Source organism: Balaenoptera borealis, assembly GCF_965194805.1.
Source record: "Balaenoptera borealis genome assembly, chromosome: 14".
In the NCBI taxonomy this organism is placed as follows: Eukaryota; Metazoa; Chordata; class Mammalia; order Artiodactyla; family Balaenopteridae; genus Balaenoptera; species Balaenoptera borealis.
This window is the reverse complement of record NC_138875.1, coordinates 81,132,771-81,152,331: the sequence shown is the minus strand read 5'-3', so window position 1 is coordinate 81,152,331 and position 19,561 is coordinate 81,132,771. Positions and strand designations below refer to the sequence as shown.

Sequence of the window (19,561 nt, the reverse complement as noted above, 5' to 3'; positions counted from 1 at the left end):
CACCATGTCATATCCAGCTGTGGCAGCCTACATAAGCCACTCCTACTGCAGACATCAGTAGAGTTTCCAGGATCCTGACATTCTGACCAGGCTGGTGATATCAACAATGTCCCAAGTCTGGGGGGTGCAGGTGGAGTTCTCCCATTAAGGCAGCCTTAGCCCACAGGAGCGATTCCCGAATCAATTCCCTGCCACAAGACAGCCTTCTGCACTCTCTTCTCCACCACAACATCTTCGACAAATCCTATTCCTCTCCCTCCTCCTTTCTGATGAGCCCTCAAAGACTCCCACCAGTCTGTTCTGATTCATATTTATCAGCTTGGGGCTGTCTTCCCTTCCACCATCACCCTCGTATTCTCTCCCAAGTTAATCAGGGAAGGCAGACGGATGATGGTACCCTGTGCAACCTAATTAAGATAAAAGCTTCCACTCATCTCCCTGCTGATGAGACAAAAGATGCTGCCAGCAATAACTCCTGGTGCCGACACGTCTGATATGTGTAGCCCCGTGGAGGCTGGGGTCCTGGTAGCTGCCTTCAGAGCAAAAGGATCCCAGTTACACAAGCTCCCAAGACATGGACAGATATGGAAGATGGAGAAGATAAATCCTGAACCTCATGTTTGCTAAAAACTCTTAGTTTCTGTATCCAGAATCTGGCTACTCCTCACCACCTCCACCTGGTCCAAGCCCCCATTGTGTCTTACCTGGATTATTGCAGTGGCCTCTTCACTGGTCTCCCAGATTTCATCCTTGCCCCTCTATAGCCCATTCTCAATGCAATAACATTGCCATACTGTTATGTTCCTTTTGAAACAAATTGACTCATGTCACTCCTCTTTTCAAAACCCTCCAGTGGTTCCCCAAGTCACTCAAAGTAACAGCCAAAGTCTCTATATGGCCCTACCTGTTTGGCCACAGCTACTGCTATGATCACACTTCTTCCTACTCTCCCCTACTCTGTTCCAGTCGTATTGGTCTCCTTGTTGCTTCTACAACACCCAGCGTACACTCTGGCCATCTGCTTTGCACTGGCTACTCTCCCTCGTGACCTTCCCCCAGGTAGCCATCTGGCTCATTCCCTCACCTCTTGACCACCTTATTTAACACTGCAACATACACCACCAATCACCCTTACTCTGATTTATTTTTTTCCTGTAGCAGACATCGCCTTCTACTATACCAGATAGCTCATTTGTCCGTTATCGGACAACTAGCACGTGAGCAGCACAAAGACAGAGATTTTTGTCTGTTTCATTCCCTGCTGCTTCCCCAGCCCCTTAAATTGCGCCTGGCACATAGTAAGCACTCAGTAAACATTTACTGAATAAATGGATAAATCAATCAGCAGGGAAACAAAAATTTACATTACTCAAGATGGCTAGAAGGAACAAAGGCAACTGTGGCAAAAACATGGAAACCAACATAAGAAAACATTCCCTGCAGTGTAATCATCAAGGGCTTGACAGTCTACAGGTGTGCAACCTGACTGTATCAGTCCTGCATCTTATAAGTACACCTGAGGTCACATTAACGTCCTGGCTCTGCCATTCCCTGCCTGTGCGACCTTGAGCAAGTTACTTAACCACTCTAACCTTTGATTTTCTCATATGTAATAAGGGGATGATAATAGAAACTCACCTCATGAGTTTGTTGTGGGACTTAAATGATGATGTATCTAAGGGGCTTAGAATAGTGCTATAAGCTTAGTGAGCAGTTACTGCTGGGAGCCCTCACGTGCTGACATAGGTCCTAAGCCACTCACTGGAGGAGGGACACAGAGCGGAAAACTGGGTCTCAGAGTTGCTCAAAGCTCTCTCTATGACTCCTGCCCCCTGGCTATATCCCCTAGAGGGCACCATGAACCCTCAGAGGCCAGAGCAGCACTGAGGCCTCAGGCAAAATTGTAGAGATGAATTTTCCTTAAATCAGGCTCCCACTTCTTTCCCTAAGAAGCCCTGCTTGGGTCCAGAATCACGTATTTCTTGTACCTGACAGCTCTGACTTTTCATCTTAACTGCTAACTTCACTGGAGATCAAAATTAGGCCATTAGCTAGGTGTGGATGGAGGTGAATCTGGTTAAGGGGAGGGACAGACACTTGGTTATTCTTATTTCCCTCTTCTTCTTCCCCCAGCCCTCCCCAGCCCCAAATCTCCCTTCTCCTTAACTACAAAGCAACAGTCCCCATGCATGTCAATGAAAGCAAGCAATTCTAGCCAAAATAGTTAATGTTTTGCATCAAAATAGTTTGATGTTTAAGCTGCTAAGTTTCAGAGTTGTTTGTCATGCAACAATAGATAACTAATACATCTGGAAAGAGACCTGAAAATCTGCACTTCTAACAGCTCCCAGGGGATGCCCTGCTTCTGTGGACCACCCTCTGAATAGCCAAGAGATTAGATGATTTGCTCAAGAAAAATATAGCTAGTCGTAAGTGGTAAAACATGACTTTGAACTCAGATCAACCTGTCCACATCCCCTGGGCACTCACTGTTCCAACATACGCTGAGAGTGTTGGACAGCAAGCATCGCCAGTCTCCACCTGAGGGCCTCCTTCCTGCCCACTCAGGACATTTGGGGAGTTCTGCAAGTTAATGTCCAACGGCAGCAGTTACCCGATGATGGCTGGGAACTGAAAGGTAAATACACCAGCTTCCTTACCTCTTAAGCGGGATAACTGAGGTGTGTTCTACAACGCCTCCCAGAAGTCCCCAGAGAGACTGAATTCCAGTGGTCCTAATTTGCTCAATATTAGGACCACTGGAACTCGGTGCTAATTTGCTCAATAACAACCCTTATTGACTTTTTTTCCCCTTCCCTATGTCACTTTCCCACTACCCTACCGATAATTCTTGGGTTCATCTCCCAAATAAACCACTTGAACTCAAATCCTTGCTCTGGGATAGATACAGTGTGCCAGCCGCTGTGCAAAAAGCTCTAAATATATCATCTCACTTAATCTCTACAACAAGTAATATTTCCATTTTATAGACACCTGAGGCACAGAGAGGGTGACTGACTTACCAAAGGTTACACAGCTAGGAATGAGCAGCACAGGATTTGGAAACAAGCCTCTCTGACCTGAAAGCCTAGGTTCTTATACTTCTAGCCACGCTCCACCCACTGCCATCTGCTCTCAGTCTAAAGCCATCCATCTCCATTCTCAGGTCCTTCTCCCCGCCCCTGCTTATAAAAACTTCCATGCCTCAGGCCCCATCCCAGTGTGTCTCTCGCCCTAGGAAGAGGCCACTAAATCAGTATGAACGTTCCCCAAACTAAGTTCCTAAGTAACTAAGATCTTCTCAAGGCTTGTCCCCCAAAAAGCAATCCCAGCAATAGGGAATATCATCGGGTTTTCCGGCACATCTGAGGATCCAAACAGAAGAGAATCCACTGTGACAAGTGGATCGTAAATCAGTCCTCACAGGCGACAATAATTCAGCAAACTATAGGGCTTCTTCCTGGGGATGCAGGTAGGAGTTTGGCTTAGTACTCTCTGCTCCAACTCATTCCCAGAAATGTTAAACAAAATCTACCCTGTGTCTGGCTCATAGCAGGCTCTCGGTAAATGTTTCTTGAATAAATGAAACAATCAGTGAACCGATGAATACAGGTGGACCGCCTAGCTGGGCACAGAGAGACCCTGCCCACTCCCAGGATACCTCCTGCCCATTTGATTTCACAAAGGAGCAAAGTGCTGAACCACCTGTACCAAGAATCACAACTCTATTCATGTGGAATGCTTCCCAAATTTTTCAAGATGACTCCCTATGTGATGTCTCATTTTATACTCATCCCTCCCACAACAGCCTTTGAGCTTGTCGGAATGGGAATGGAAGGCAACTGAGTGTGAATGAAAGAACTTCAGCCCCTAAGTCCAAGGGACGTTAGGCTCTAGCCCTGGTTTTGCCACCATCTGCCACTAACATGCAATGTGACCTGAGGATGGCCTCTTCCCCATTCTGAGGACCAGTTTCCTTGTCTTTAAAATGAAAAGGGTCAAACTGAATTTAAGATCAGAGTCCCTTCTGGTGCTAACATTTTAGGATTCCAATATCTATCCAGATAGAAAGGGAGGGCAGAAGAGGGCCAAATTTTATCTATCGCAAATTTCCCCGTGATTCTGCAAATCTCATCTGTGAATCTCGGTTAAGTTATTCCTACCAACAGTAAATGCTGTTTTACTGTTTACTCATCGTGCTCTTGGGACTATGCAGGGAACGCTCTATACGTTATCTTACTTATTCCTCACAACAACCTGTGAGCCTGGGCTTGATGTGTCATTTATAAATGCTTTCAACTGCCAGAAGCAGGAAACCTGACTAACCATGGCTTAAGCCACAAGGACATTCTTAACAAGGATGGTTCAGTACCTCAATGACATCATTAAGTATCTAGGTTCTTATATCCTTCTCTTCTATCATTCTCAGAGTACTGGTTTTTCATTTACAGATTTGTTGCCTCATGATCACATGACGGCTACCATGGCTCCAGACATCATAATCCAGATATTATAACCCCACACAACAACATTCAAAACAGAAAGGAGGAAAGGGAGAGAGAGAGAGATCTATCCTCAAGTATGTACTGCTCTCTTTTTTATGGGAAAAAAATCACTCCCAGAATCCTCTTTGCCAGCTTCCCTTTTATCTCGTCAGACAAAACTCAGTCACATGGTCACCCTCGGCTGCAAAGAAGGCTGGAAAAGTATTTGGCTTTTTCAACCGTTACAATGGGAGGTAAACTCGAGAAAAAAAATGACACATGCTATTGGCTAGGAAACCAACAGTCTGCCCTACTCTTTATTTCCATTTGAAATTCAGGAAGCTGAGGCTTAGAGAGGTTAAGTAACTTGTTCAAGGTCAGGCAGTGAATAAGTGGCAGAAGCATAAGCATAATTATCCCCACCTCCAAAGCCTGTGCACTTAACTACTGTCACAAGCCACCCGGGGAACCAATTAGACCTTAAAAGGTTGAATGGTGGGCAATTTAAAGGGAGTTGTTTTTTCTAAAAGGATATTGAAAGAGAACAAGGATTTCAAATCAGGCTTGAAGATCCAATGATGAGAGAGATAGGAAATGAATCTCCTCTGGAAGGCAACAGGATTCTGCCCAGATACCTGGCAGGCTGGTGAAGATGAGGCAGCATTTTCCCAAGCCCTTGGCACCCTACCCCAGTTACAAGTTTGGCTGCACACAGCTTTGCCTTGCCTTCATCAGCATAAGCAGCTGAGTCAGAAGATGGTTCTCCTGGGGAGGGAAGCAGGAACCCTGGAATGGGCTGGTCATTCCTGAGCCATGTGTCAAGGGGCTTTTAATAGCATAATCACTCTCTCCTATGAAGGCCAGTGGTGACAGACCTTTTAATGAAGGATAATGGTATTTTGCATTTAAATATACTCAGCCACTGACTCATTACTGTAGTAGCCATCAGAAAGACAAGTAAATCAAAGGGAAGGAAGAGTTTATCAGGCTTGGGGAGAAACCAGGCTAAGATGTGGACCACCAGGGACCCACATGACTGTTGCAGCCAACGCAAGTAGCTCCTGAGCCCTCTTTGGTGGAGAACCGGACTGCATGGAACATTTCCATCATCGCAGAAAATTCTATTGGACAGTCCTAAAATGGAATGAGGCTGGAGGAGGGTGACTTTCCCAAAGGAAAATCAAGACGCTGGGACCTGAAGAAGGGTGGATGGATGTTGAAGAAGCAAAACAGATGCCCACTGAGGGTCATTCTTAATTTAAGAGTTGCAGACTTCTGAAACTAAAGAGAGCTATGGACCTTCTCCCCAGGCGGGATAAAATTGCAAACAATTCACAGACACTGAAGTCTGCTTAGCATTTCAGAGGGGTCATAGGCTCTCATAAGCTCCCTGAAGCCATGCAATGAGCAGTGACCCCAGTTCAGAATGGCTGGTGTTCAGGGAATTTTAGCAAGACAGTGGGTGCTGGAGGGAATAACTTTTAAAGGCTTTACTGCCTGAGGGCTGTCTCCAGAGCTTCGTTTATTCTCCACCCCAATGCCCTTAGTCTGGGAACAAGAAGAATTCGTCTCTACTCCTAATTATCGGGTAAGACACAAACGATGCAAATATTATGCTAAATGAGGCCCCTTAAAATAGCAGAGAGCAAACCAGGGCTGAAGATGCCTTGTCATTTGCAATTTGCAAACGAGTTTGATGTCTTTCTTCATTCTCTCCCCACTCCCCACCCCTGTGGTTGATGTTAATCTGAATTCCTGAAGGAGTCACCTTCCCCCCAGAAAGGTGTCTCTTGAGGGGAGGCAGGGAGGAAAATAGGGGGATGGAAATGCAGCTTGATTGCCTACATGTGATTAGTAATTACATGCCAAGAGTCGCTCTGGAGAGAAACACTGTCACCCTCTGATGAGGAAAAGGCTTTGAGAGGCAGATCTCCCAGGTGGAGAGTGGAAGAGGAAGATGATGAGAAGGGGAGGGAGATGGTAATAGATATGCAGTTGGGCGGCTGCTGCTAGTTGGGCTGGGGGAGAGGCAGGCAGGTTATTCCATCCTTTGCCAGTGTTTGCACTCCACCATTCATCAGCACGGAGACTTTGAGCTATGTGTGGCTTAAACTGTGTGCCTCAGTTTCCTTATCTGTAAAATGGGGATAAAGCTGGTACCTGCTTCCTAGAGCTGTTGGATGACTGAATAAAATCTTATTACAGTGCATGCATCCAAACAAGCTCCAGTTCAGCCTCCAATTGACAAGACATTGTGCTTGGAACTCTACAAGACCTCAGGAAGGCCACCCTGGTCTCTGCCAACATAGACCCACATCCTTTAAAAATGGAACATGATAGTCTATAACCAACTTCCAACTACTTGTGTCACCAGAAAGGAATGCTGGTTTGGGCAATCCTAGACAAAAGTAAACCAAAATCGCATATTTGGTTTTAGCAGTTTTCATGAACTTTCTCACCATGGGTGATGAATGAGAAAGGTGATTCAGCTCACCCAGCATTCTCAGTTGTTCTAAATGCAGAAAAGACTCTGGAAGGAAGGACCCCCATTAAGTACCTCTCCCAAAAGGGCATGGACGGCACAATACCTAGTGAATCTCCCTCCCCATTCCTCAAAAATTGGAACATGTCACCCAGCCTACAAATTGCTGCGTGACCTTGGGTAACTGGCTTAACCTCTCTGGTCCTCAATTTCTTCGTGAGTAAAATGGAGATACTAAAACCAGGCTTCTGCACTGTTTGTTCTTCCCTCTTCATTTCATTTTTTTCTCTAAATGACTTAGATCAGAGCCCCTCTCCTCTGCCTCCCACCTACCTCCCCCCCACCTACCTCCCCCCTGAGCATACAGCCCCATAGCATTCCCCGAGATCTGCCTGGCTTCACCGTACCCTATTTTCTGCTCCAAAAAGAAAGAGGTCCATTTTGGTATTGTGTGTACAGTACACAGGTATAGTGATTAGACTGCATTTTTACTGATTTGTACTGGTTACATCGTTCCGATGATGACCCTTCCCACTGAGGGAAGAATGGGGCTACAGCAGTGGTCCTCAGCTGCGGCTGCCCATTGAACTCACCGGGGGGGGGGGGGTTAAAATATTGATGCCCAAGTTCCACCCCATCTCCTTATCCCCTCACTCCTACCCCCCACTGAGATTCTGATTTAATTCATTTTGGGTACGGTCTAGGCATTGCGATTTTTTTTTAACCCAGGCTATACTAATTTGCAGTTATATTTGAGGACCACTAAGCTAGAGAAACTAGGACTAATGAATGACATACAGTGATAGGGTAAAGCCTTAAATCCATATTTTTAAATTTTATCATGAGGAAAATAATGATATATTTGACCACAATTTTTAAAAAAATCTTTTTTGCTCTCCCCAAAACCATAAGACAATTTAAGAAGCCGAACAGCCAACTTCTTAAAAAGAAACTGAAATAGATATGGAAGACCAAGGGGAAAGTACACATCCCCCCAATTACCCCCAGACAAATTTTAAAGCTCTGTCATATATAAAGAGCCACTGTAAATCAATAAGAAATATATAAAAAACCCTAAAACTCCAACAAAAGAAAATGAACAAAAGACATGAAAAACAATTCTCAGTAGGATAATACGTGTCTAATAAGCTTATGATTTTTTTTAACTCAGCCTTTTCAATAATCAAAGAAATGCAAATGGAAACAAGTCACTGGCTTTAAAGCTATTAAATTACCAAAGACAAAAAGAAAACCTCTATGCTGGCCTGGGTAAAGGAAGCACTCTCAAACCCTGCTGGTGGGATTGTAAATTAGTTCAACCTTTCTAGAAAGCAATTTGGCAGGACAATCCCAATTATGTTAAAAATATATATAGGTACATTTAGGCATATGAAAAAATACTGGGAAGATAAAAAACAAATGTTAACAGCAATTTTCTTCCTATAATAAGATTAGGGTGATTTTTATTTTCTTTTTTATACTTTTCTGTATTTTCCAAATTTCCACAGTGAACATGAATTGCTTTCATAATGAGGAAAAAAGAAGAACAATGAAAAGAGACACATTTTTTAATGTTATGTTCTTTTTTAATATATAAATTTATTTATTTATTTATTTTGGCTGCATTGGGTCTTCATTGCTGTGTATGGGCTTTCTCTAGTTGCGTTGAGCGGGGGCTACTCTTCGTTGTGGTGCGCGGGCTTCTCACTGTGGTGGCTTCTCTTGTTGCAGAGCACGGGCTCTTGGCGCGTGGGCTTCAGTAGTTGTGGCTCACAGGCGCTACAGCACAGGCTCAGTAGTTGTGGCACATGGGCTTAGTTGCTCAGTGGCATGTGGGATCTTCCTGGACCAGGGCTCGAACCCGTGTCCCCTGCATTGGCAGGTGTATTCTTAACCACTGCGCCACCAGGGAAGTCCAAAAACCTTGTTATGTTCTTTTGAAATGTGTTTTTTACCATTTCATTCCAGGATGCTTGGTTTTGCAGTGCTAAGCTCTATCTGAAGAGTTGTACTTCATCCTGAGAGAGCTGTCCAGTAAAAAGAACTGTTTAGTACCTCTAGCAAAAAAGAAAGCACACCTGCTTTGTACTCGGCAGACCTGTGTAGGTGTTTTGGTTTTGCCCCTTCTTGGCTGTGTGAACTTGGGTGAGTCATTCAAACTCTCTGAGGTTTGGATTCCATATAATCATTCCTACGTTGTGGGACTGAATGAGACAGTTTATTTAAAGTATCTGGGCCCATGCCTGGAGCAGAAGAAGGGCTCAATAAATGGTAACTAGTACAAACCACATGGTGGGGAAAAGGCATGAACTCCTTACAAATGGGAAGCAGTCATTACAAATGCGGGGGAAAACCCATCCCACTTGGAGAAAATTCTCCTGATAAGTACACCTCAGGTCATTGTTCCCATTTTACAGAGGGGGCTCTCTCATGAGGTAGAACGCTTTGCTTAAGACCCTCCCAGGACTTCAGGGTTAGGAGCTGAATGAGCAGCAAAGCCCAGCCTCCTTTACTCCTGGAATATACTCTGCTGTTTCCCAAGCCCAGAATGACGTGTCGTCCATCTTCTCAGGTCTCCCCAGACCAAAGGCAGCATCTCCTGCCACCTTCCACCAGCATGATCCTCTCGTGTTCACCGCAGCACATGCATAATGGGAAAAGTTTAAAGCCACCTAGATGTCTGTGAGCTCCCCGAGGACGAGAACCATGTCCATTTTGCAATCCCCATGTTGTGTCCTTAGCTTCTTTGAGTCGGAGTTAAGCTAGAACAGAAAGGGAACAGGGAGATTCAAATGGCCCCTGGCCCCTGGCTTACTGGCCACTCCAAACAGGCGATCTCGTTCTTCGTCCAGCTGCTCTCAAGCAGAAGCGAGAAGGTCAGCTCCTGGCTGAACACCGGGGGCAGGTTGTGTAGGGTCTGTAGGCCGTGGTGAGGACTGTGGCTTTTAATTGAAAGGCAGGGATTTTTGCCCTCTTGTTCACTGAAGCATCCTCAACACCTAGAGCACTGCCTGGTACAGAGCAGACACTCAATAAACAGCTGCAAAAATAAAAACAAATACTACGCAGCCAGCAAAAATTCCTGCCACAGGAAGATATGTGTAATATTAATATATTCTTAGGTTTTGTTGTTTTTAAAGGCTGATTACAAAAGAGTATAAAACTGGGCGATCACACATTGTTGACAGTGGCCGGTTGTGAATTTGACAGGGGTAGTGAATTTGCTTGCTCCCCCCCAATTTCTTTTCTGCTTTTCTAACTGAATATTTCCAAAAAAGAGCTTATGATATTTGTGTAAGAAAGGAGAGAAATAAATGAATAAATTGGATGGAGGAGTGGGAGGGAAGAAAGGAAGGATCTAGGAAGAGGAGAGGTTAATTCAGGCTGTGAAATCCAGAACATGTCCTGTCACCTGCGTCCTCCAGCTCACACACACACACACACACACACACACACACACTCACGCACGCACGCACGCGCACATCTGGAAGCCAGCCTTCCCTTTCTTAGCCTTGCCCCTGGAGGCATTCCAGACTCTCTGCTCTCGGCGGCTCCCTCTCCCTCACCTCCTCCCTGAGGCCGGTGCCCGCAGTGCCTTGCTGCCCAGGCCACAGCAGAGGCTGCGTTCAGATCTGCAAACAAAAGCAATTAGCAAGGGTCTGCCGCCTGGCTCCTCTAATTGCCCACACTCCTGAAAAGAAAGAAATGATGGCTCTTTCTGAGGAAAATAAAAACATCTCAAGCATTAGCCCCACAAGCATGCAGAACAGGCCTCTCCTAGGGACACCCAGAAATGGCCAGAGATGGGACTCACATGGCAAGAAGGCCACTGCCCCAGGAGAGATGAGGTCAACTGACCGGGATGGCCCCTTGCCTGGCTCTCTTAGGACTGACCATTAACCCCCTAATGTGAAATCAGGCCTCTAGAAAGAACTGGGTTCAAATCCCATCTCTACCATTCACTAGCTGGGTGGCCTTGAGCAAATCACACAGCCTCTCTGAGCCTTGACTGTCAATGGGAGCAGTGACAGCAGCAGCCTCCAGGGGTTACTGTGGGAGCTAAGTGAGAAAGCACCCAATAAGAGCTACTGACCATTGTCACTTACGAGCATATTTTCCCTCTGCCTATGCACCCTTCCCCCATCACTTTTCTATCTCACTAATTCTTATTCATCCTCCAAGATTCAGTTCATATGTTACCTCTCCCAAGATGCCTCCCTGACCCCTTCAGGCTGAATTGGCTGCCCTCGGCCTGTGCTCCCAGTTTTACACACTGCTTATTTGTGTGTGGTTAGGGCTCATTGGTTGTGAGTGACAGAGACAGCCCCTGGTGAACTTAAGCAGCAAGGGAGTTTATTGGAAGGATGTCAGAGCTCAAGAAATCAATGTGAGGTTGGAGACTGGGCCTTGAGAATGAACTAAGGACGCTCCAGGGAGCCAGGAAGTAGAATCTGGGCATGAGGCCACTGAGAACCTTGACCCTTTCGGATGCCTTGTTCCTCTGTTCAGAATCAAATTCCAGAGAGAATAGTGGACTGCCCTTGATAAGGGCACAGGCCCATCCCTTGTCCAGAGTAAAGCAGAGCCTCCAATAAAGCAGGCCCTGCTATGGGGAGAGGTTACCCATAAAGGAAGTGATCTGTGAAATATAAGTGGGTGCTGGTCAGTGAACAAACAACTGAAATCTGTCTCAAATACAAGCAGGGATTTCACCTCATTCACTTCCCTCTGAGTCTCTAGCACTTTACTCAGTGTCTTGCAAAGTTTGAATGAATGAGTGATGGAAAATCATAGCCTTCAAGGTAAGTAGCACTAAGGGCCCCATTTGGGCACCAAGGGGGTTAGTGGTTAGAACCATGGACTTGGTAGTCAGACAGAGCTGAGTTTGAGTTCTAGCTCTGCCTCATTTTTGACTTTGTTATCTTCGACTTTGGGCAAATTGCTTTCTAGGCTTCAGTTTCCTTACCTGTAAAGATATCTTTCTAAGTTTGTTGCAAGGATCCAAGAAGATTTATGTAAAGAATTGATACAATGCCTGGGACATAATAAGTGCTCAATAAACCACACTGCTACTACTGCTTGGTTTTTATCACTGTTGTGATTACTGCAGGAGATGAGGGGAGGGAGGTGGTCTGCTGACTGAAAATGAGAGCCTTAGGGAGAAGGAATCACTGTGATATGTGTGTGGGCCCTAAGGGAGGCCCCTAGATGACTCCGCCCCAGGGATGCTCAGAGCTGAGAGAGGGAGACAGATGAATTCTCACCCAAGATAAAGTGTGAAAGTTATATTTTTAAAAAAAAATGAACGAAAATGAAACTAACATATGATGAAAAACATATGCAGCCAGTAGAACCAGGTGCAGGAAGAAGCAGAATCGAATGTAGTCAAGGACCGACTTACTCAACTCACTAAATTCTGAGGGTAGTGACGAAATGCCCAAGCCCTGGGGAAGGGAGGAGACTCTGCTCCAGAAGTTTTCTCAAGTTGGAACTTGAGCTGAGGTTTGGGATAAGTTTGGAGAGGTCAAGAAGAAGGGGGGCACTCCAGGCAGGGGGCATGGAAGCTAGAGTATCAAGCCTTAGGAGGCTGTCTTAGCTCAGGCTGCTATAACAAATCCCATAGGCTGGTGGCTCCAACAATAGACACTCATTGCTCACAGTTCTGGAGGCTGGGAAATCTAAGATCAAGCTATCCGTAGATTCAGTTCCTGGTGAGGACTCTCTTCCTGGCTTACAGACAGCCACCTTCTCGCTGTGTCCTCATATGGTGGAGAGAGAATGAGCTCCTGCCTTTTCCTCTACTTATAAAGGCACAAATCCCACCACGGGGGCCCCACCCTCAAGACCTCATCTAAACCCAATTACGTCCCAAGGGCCCCACCTCCAAATACCATCACATTGGGAGTTCTGGCTTCAGCATATGAATTTGGACGAGAAGGGGACACAAACATTCAGTCCATAACAGAGACTTACACGGTGGGCAGGGAGAGCTAAAAGGGAGATGATGATTCTGCAGGTGGCTTACATTTTTGGCAAATCATGCCTCTCCTCTAGATCTTTAGCTCAGACAGGGGAACGTAAACCTGGTCTTACATAAAAAGTAGTGCTGAGGTTTCTTTCTACAATTCAGAGTCCCCGTCTCTGCCCCAGATATACTAAAGCAGAATCTCCTGGGACAGGGACAGGAAATCTGGACTTTTTCATTTCCTCAAGTGGTTGCTTTTTATTGAGATACAATTCAAATAATACAAACTTAACCATATTAAAGTGTGCAACTCAGTAGCACTTAGCACATTCACAATGATATGATATGCAACCACCAACTTTATCTAGTTCCAAAGCATATTCATCATTCCATAAGGAAACTCCTTACCCATTAAAAGGAAACCCCCAGGGACTTGCCTGGCAGTCCAGTGGTTAAGACTCCATGCTTCCAATGCAGGGGGCGCAGGTTTGACCCCTGGTCGGGGAACTAAGATCCCACATGCCATGTGGCATGGCCAAAAAGTAAAAAAAAAAAAAAAAAAAATGACACCAAAAGGAAACCCCTATATTCCATTCCCCCTTCCCGCCAGCCCCTGGCAACCACTAATCTGTCTTCTGACTCTATGAATTTGCCTACTGTCATTATTTCATATAAATGGAATCATACAATGTGAGTCCTTTTGTGTCTCTCTTCTTTCACTTAGCATCATGTTTTCAAGGTTCATCTATGTTGTAGCATGTGTCAGAATTTCATTTCTTTTTATGACTGAATACTATTCCATTGGATGGACCACATTTTGTTTGTCCTTTCGTCCACTGATGGATATTTGGGCTGTTTCCATCTTTTGGCAATTGTGAACAGGGGTGTCCTCCAAGTGATTTTGAGTTCGCAGACTTGAGAGTTGCCATTTTGGAACCGTGCTGAGATGACAATCACTTAAGAAAACCAGAGTTCTCAGACTTCAGTGTGCCTCACTCAGAACCGCCTGGAGAGCTTGCTGAAAACGCCCATGACAGGGCCCTACCTCCAGATACTCTGACTCAGTAGCTTTGGGTGGGCCTGGATACCTTTATTTTCGATGAGGTCCCCCCCCCATCCCCACAAATTTTGATGCAAATGGCCAAACCACCATTCTGTAAGAAACGGGGACTTAAAAGAAGGAAGTCAACCATGGTTGCTCGAATTGTGCATTTTTTTTTCCATTTTTTAAACACTTGCCAAGATTTGTCAAATATTCAATAGTGAGCATGTTTTACTTTTACATTCAAATTTATTTTAAGTATTAATGAATTTTAAAAAAGGAAAAGGCTCTAATGCCTTGCTAGATTCCTAGCCTCTGCCTCTCTCCAGACCCCTCCCCCCACCAAAAAAGACTTCCTGACCCCCCTCCTGTGCTCCCCCAAACTCAGGCTCTTTCTAAAAAGCGCACACACACACATTAAGAAAGTGAACCTCTGATTTCTATGCACGGGACACTTTTGCCTACGGCGTGTCATACAATTTGCTTACTTACTGCGTGCTTTTTGGAGCATCTGAGGAAATCAAAGCTGGGGGCTGGATCTCTGTTTGTTTTCCTACAGATAATGATATTCTCCCACCACCTAAGTTAATAGATTGAGGCTTGCAGGCATTTATGAGTGGTGTCTTTAATACGGTGCTGGAATACTTGCCCTATAAATTCTTAAGAACAGACTTATAGATTGCCTGTTACCAGCATTATGGGCTATTAATAAATCAGTTACAGCCACGTATTTTTTTGAAATTGCATTTTCCCTTTGTGTTCACATTCTAAGCAGCTACAAATCGGAGAGAGACAGAACACCCATGCTGGATGAGGGTTGCAATTTCCTACAGAGAGATGGCAGGGGAAGGGGGATGACAACTAGGTCTGCAGAGGCAAACAATTTGGAGCAAGGAAGAAAGAGGAGCAAAGGGCCCCCAGCAGCTGGGTGTTGTTGCAGCGTTTTAGAGCCACGGTCCATCTCCTGGTGTCCTCCGGTAGCAAGGCTGAGTCGGCCAGGGTCACCGTGATTCCTTTGCTGTAAATCCCCCGGCAGTTCTCGACTCAGGCTGCTCTGTGTTAACTTCACATTTAAGGATACGCTGGTGTGGATGGTCACCTGAGCCTTGCTGGGACTCTCCAGCTGGTGTGCACAAACACCGCCACGTGGGAGGACAGATCTCCACAGCCCCTTCCCCGGCAGGAGGAAGCCTGGGCCTCCTTCAAGGCTCCTGTCCCCATCTGGAAGCTGGGGAGTCCCCAGGGGCTGACACTGCGTTCAGGTCTGGCACTTCAGGCAGCTGCTCTTTCCCCACCCCCACCAGCGCAGCAGCGCTCTCCAGCCGTGGCACTCGGAGCTCCCTCGACTGGCACTCACCTCACGGCAGAGCATCATTTCCCCCTCAGCCTGCTCCACGGAAGGACCCCGCGGCACTGGTGCTGGACCACAGCGTCGCACACTTTGCATTTTACACAGACGCTTCTTTCCTCTCAACAGTGCCAAGTCCAGTATGACAAAAGTCAAAGCCGCATTTTGGGGTTTTTAAAACATTATTTTCTCTTTGTTTGTTTTTGTCAGAACTCCTCTTTTCTTCCAACCACTAAGCCTTCTTGCAGGGACTGAGTCACTATGCCCACGGAATGTTTTCCCCACCAGCAGATTCACTGGAACAGATCCCTCTGTCACCTTACAGTCTCTTCTCATCGAGCCTCCCCTCCCCCTGCCACACTGTGGTGTGTGCGTGCTTGTGGTGTCTGAACACCACTCATTAAGGCTGGTGGAATTTTTTTTCCCAGAAGCCTCCAGTGCAAATCACTGGATGCAAAGAGATACAGGGAAGAGCAGTTTCTGGCATCACACACCCTGTGTGTGATATAAGAAGGCGTGGCCACCTGCTCTAACAAACCAACCCCATGTCTCAGTGGCCTAAGACAATCAGGTTTATTTCCCACTGACCTCACAGTCTGATGCAGATGGACAGGCTTCCCTGGTGGCTCTCCTCCAAGTGATGACTCAGGGATCCAGGCTCCTTTCATCAGGAGCTGCTGCAACCTTGAATACTTCACCACCACTGCAGAAGTGAGGGGAGAGGAACTTTCAAAGAGATGCCCGCATTTTAGCCAAGGGCCTAAACCCTGTCATGTGGTTCCAACTTAATTGCAAAGGGAGCTGGGAAATTTGATGTGTGCCCAACAGGTGGAAATGGGATTGCTGGGCCATTTACCCAGGTTCCACTTTGGCTCAGCCAGGAATCCAGACACATATGGGTTCCCAAAGATCATGTGTATTTTATATACAAATAAAATGTAGAGGGGCAGCCCCTACACATCCTGTCCCAACTTCCCAGCCAGAATGGGACAATCTGACAGTTAACCAGGAGACAGGAGAGTCCGAGACCCCTTGGAAGCTTCCCAGAATGTTCCCTACCCAGGCACCTGTTACTGAATCAGAACCTTCCCTAGTGGAATCACTCCTTGGATGGAGGAATGGTCAGGAGGCCCCTGTTAAAATGCTCCTCCAGGGGAGAGTCCCTCACATGGATTTGCAAAGTTCACTTATCAAATGAGCTCACTGATTGATTCCTTCATGTCATTGATGCCTACAGGGGCAAAGGACTGGGGATACCTTGTGACAAGAGTGTCCCCTTGGAGAACAGCAGGCAGAATGAAGCAGGATGAGGACGCAGGATGGAAATGGGCAGCACAATCTGGTCCTGGGGCCCTAGAGCGGGGGGTGGAGGGGGGCTGATCTGAGGCATTAAGGAGGCACCGAAGGGCTCTGGGTATGAAACAGAGGGAGCTAGAGAAGGGTTATTTAGTGATTTTTGCCTGAGGCCAGCACTGCCCGAGACGACTTTGTCCTCCAGCCTCTGTCACATCCTCTGGCCTATTTCTTTGAAGATAAGGTCTGGGGCTTAAAACCAGAGGCTTTCAATTTATGTAAACAGAAAACCTTCATTGGCAAGATCTCTGGGCACAGTGGAAAGGCTGGACCGGAAAGCAGGAGGCTGGCTCTGGCGCTGACTCGACCTGGAGATGGTGGGTCTGTCACCTCTCTTCTCGGGGCCTCAGTTTCCCCGTGTGCAGTTGGGCCACACTACAGACAACAAGAGGATTGATGGAGCTGTGGGGAAAGCCTGAGGCTCTAGTCTCAGTAAGAGCTGGGTTCACATCCTCAGACACACATTTAGCCTATGTGGCCAACAAGACGGATTCACGCCCACAGCCATCCACAGCCCTTCCTCTTGTCTTCCTCTTCAACAGAGGCCAGAAAGCTAACTTCTCACACTTCTAGAGGCTCTTACAGCTTGAGGCAGTTACGGTCTGTGAAGAGACACAAGTATCTAGGGAAAGCACCCCTCCTAGAATGAAAAGACAAAGCTTCAAGAGAAAGGGTTAGGGGGGACCTTCAAGATGGCAGAGGAGTAAGATGTGGAGATCACCTTCCTCCCCATAAATACATCAAAAATACATCTACATGTGGAACAATTCCTACAGAACATCTACCGAACACTAGCAGAAGACCTCAGACTTCCCAAAAGGCAAGAAAATCCCCACGTAACTGGCCATGTGGCTGACAGGGTCTTGGTGCTCTGGCCTGGTGGGAGAGCCGAGTTCAGGACACTGGACCACCAGAGACGTCCCAGCCCCACGTAATACCAATCGGCAAGAGCTCTCCCAGAGATCTCTGTCTCAACGTTAAGACCTAGCACCACTCAACAACCAGCAAGCTCCAGTACTGGACGCCCCATGCCAAACAACTAGCAAGACAGGAACACAACCCCACCCATTAGCAGAGAGGCTGCTTAAAATCATACTAAATTCACAGACACCCTAAACGCACCACCGGACGCAGCCCTGCCCATCAGAACGACAAGATCCAGGCCCACCCACCAGAACATAGGCACCAGTCCCCTCCACCAGGAAGCCTACACAAGCCACTGAACCAACTTTACCCACTGGGGGCAGACACCAAAAACAACGGGAACTACGAACCTGCAGCCTGCGAAGAGGAGACCCCCAAACACAGTAAGTTAAGCAAAATGAGAAGACAGAGAAACACACAGCAGATGAAGGAGCAAGGTAAAAACCCACCAGGTGAAACAAATGAAGACGAAATAGGCAGTCTACCTGAAAAAGAATTCAGAGTAATGATAGTAAAGATGATCCAAAATCTTGGAAATAGAATAGAGAAAATACAAGAAATGTTTAAAAAGGACCTAGAAGAACTAAAGAGCAAACAAACAATGATGAACAACACAATAAATGAAATTAAAAATTCTCTAGAAGGAATCAATAGCAGAATAACTGAGGCAGAAGAATGGAGAAGTGACCTGGAAGGTAAAATAGTGGAAATAACTACCGCAGAGCAGAATAGAGAAAAAAGAATGAAAAGAATTGAGGACAGTCTCAGAGACCTCTGGGACAACATTAAACGCACCAACATTTGAATTATAGGGGTCCCAAAGAAGAAGAGAAAAAGAAAGGGACTGAGAAAATATTTGAAGAGATTATAGTTGAAAAGTTCCCTAACATGGGAAAGGAAATAGCCACCCAAGTCCAGGAAGTGCTGAGAGTACCACACAGGATAAACCCAAAGAGAAACACACTAAGACAAAAATTAATGAAACTATCAAAAATTAAATACAAAGAATAAATATTAAAAGCAGCAAGGGAAAAGCAACAAATAACATACAAGGGAATCCCCCTAAGGTTACCAGCTGATCTTTCAGCAGAAACTCTGCAAGCTAGAAGGGTGTGGCAGAACATATTTAAAGTGATAAAAGGGAAAAACCGACAACCAAGATTACTCTACCCAGCAAGGATCTCATTCAGATTTGACAGAGAGATTAAAACCTTTACAGACAAGGAAAAGTTGAGAGAATTCAGCACCACCAAACCAGCTCTACAACAAGTGCTAAACGAACTTCTCTAAGTGGGAAACATAGAGAAGAAAAGGACCTACATAAACATACCCAAAACAATTAAGAAAATGGCAATAGGAACACACATATCAATAATTACCTTAAATGTGAATGGATTGAATGCTCCATCCAAAAGGCACAGGCTCGCTGGATGGATACAAAAACAAGACCCATATACATGCTGTCTACAAGAGACTCACTTCAGACCCAGGGACACATACAGACTGAAAGTGAGGGGATGGAAAAAGATATTCCATGCAAATGGAAATCAAAAGAAAGCTGGAGTAGCAATTCTCATATCAGACAAAATAGACTTTAAAATAAAGACTATTACAAGAGACAAAGAAGGACACTACATCATGATCAAGGGATCAATCCAAGAAGAAGAGATAACAGTTGTAAATATTTATGCACCCAACATAAGAGCACTTCAATACATAAGGCAAATGCTAACAGCCATAAAAGGGGAAATCAACAATAACACAATCATAGTAGGGGAGTTTAACACCCCACTTTCACCAATGGACAGATCATCCAAAATGAAAATAAATAAGGAAACACAAGCTTTAAATGACACATTAAACAAGATGGGCTTAATTGATATTTATAGGACATTCCATCCAGAAACAGCAGATTACACTTTCTTCTCAAGTGCTCTTGGAACATTCTCCAGGATAGATCATA

The 19,561-nt window shown here is 45.7% G+C and overlaps 1 protein-coding gene across 2 annotated transcripts in view; it reads right to left on the bottom strand.

Annotated features, from left to right (window-relative positions):
• The window catches only part of SUDS3 (SDS3 homolog, SIN3A corepressor complex component), a 384,413-nt gene that overhangs the window by 60,755 nt on the left and 304,097 nt on the right, over positions 1 to 19,561 (bottom strand). The window contains exon 15 of one of the 2 annotated variants that reach the window (XM_082355979.1): positions 15,910 to 16,024. The exons of the other annotated variant lie outside the window; for it this stretch is intronic. Within the exon in view, the coding sequence (XP_082212105.1) occupies positions 15,967 to 16,024 (58 nt within the window). The 3' untranslated portion in view covers positions 15,910 to 15,966. The remainder of the gene's footprint in view (positions 1 to 15,909; positions 16,025 to 19,561) is intronic. 2 annotated transcript variants of the gene reach the window in all.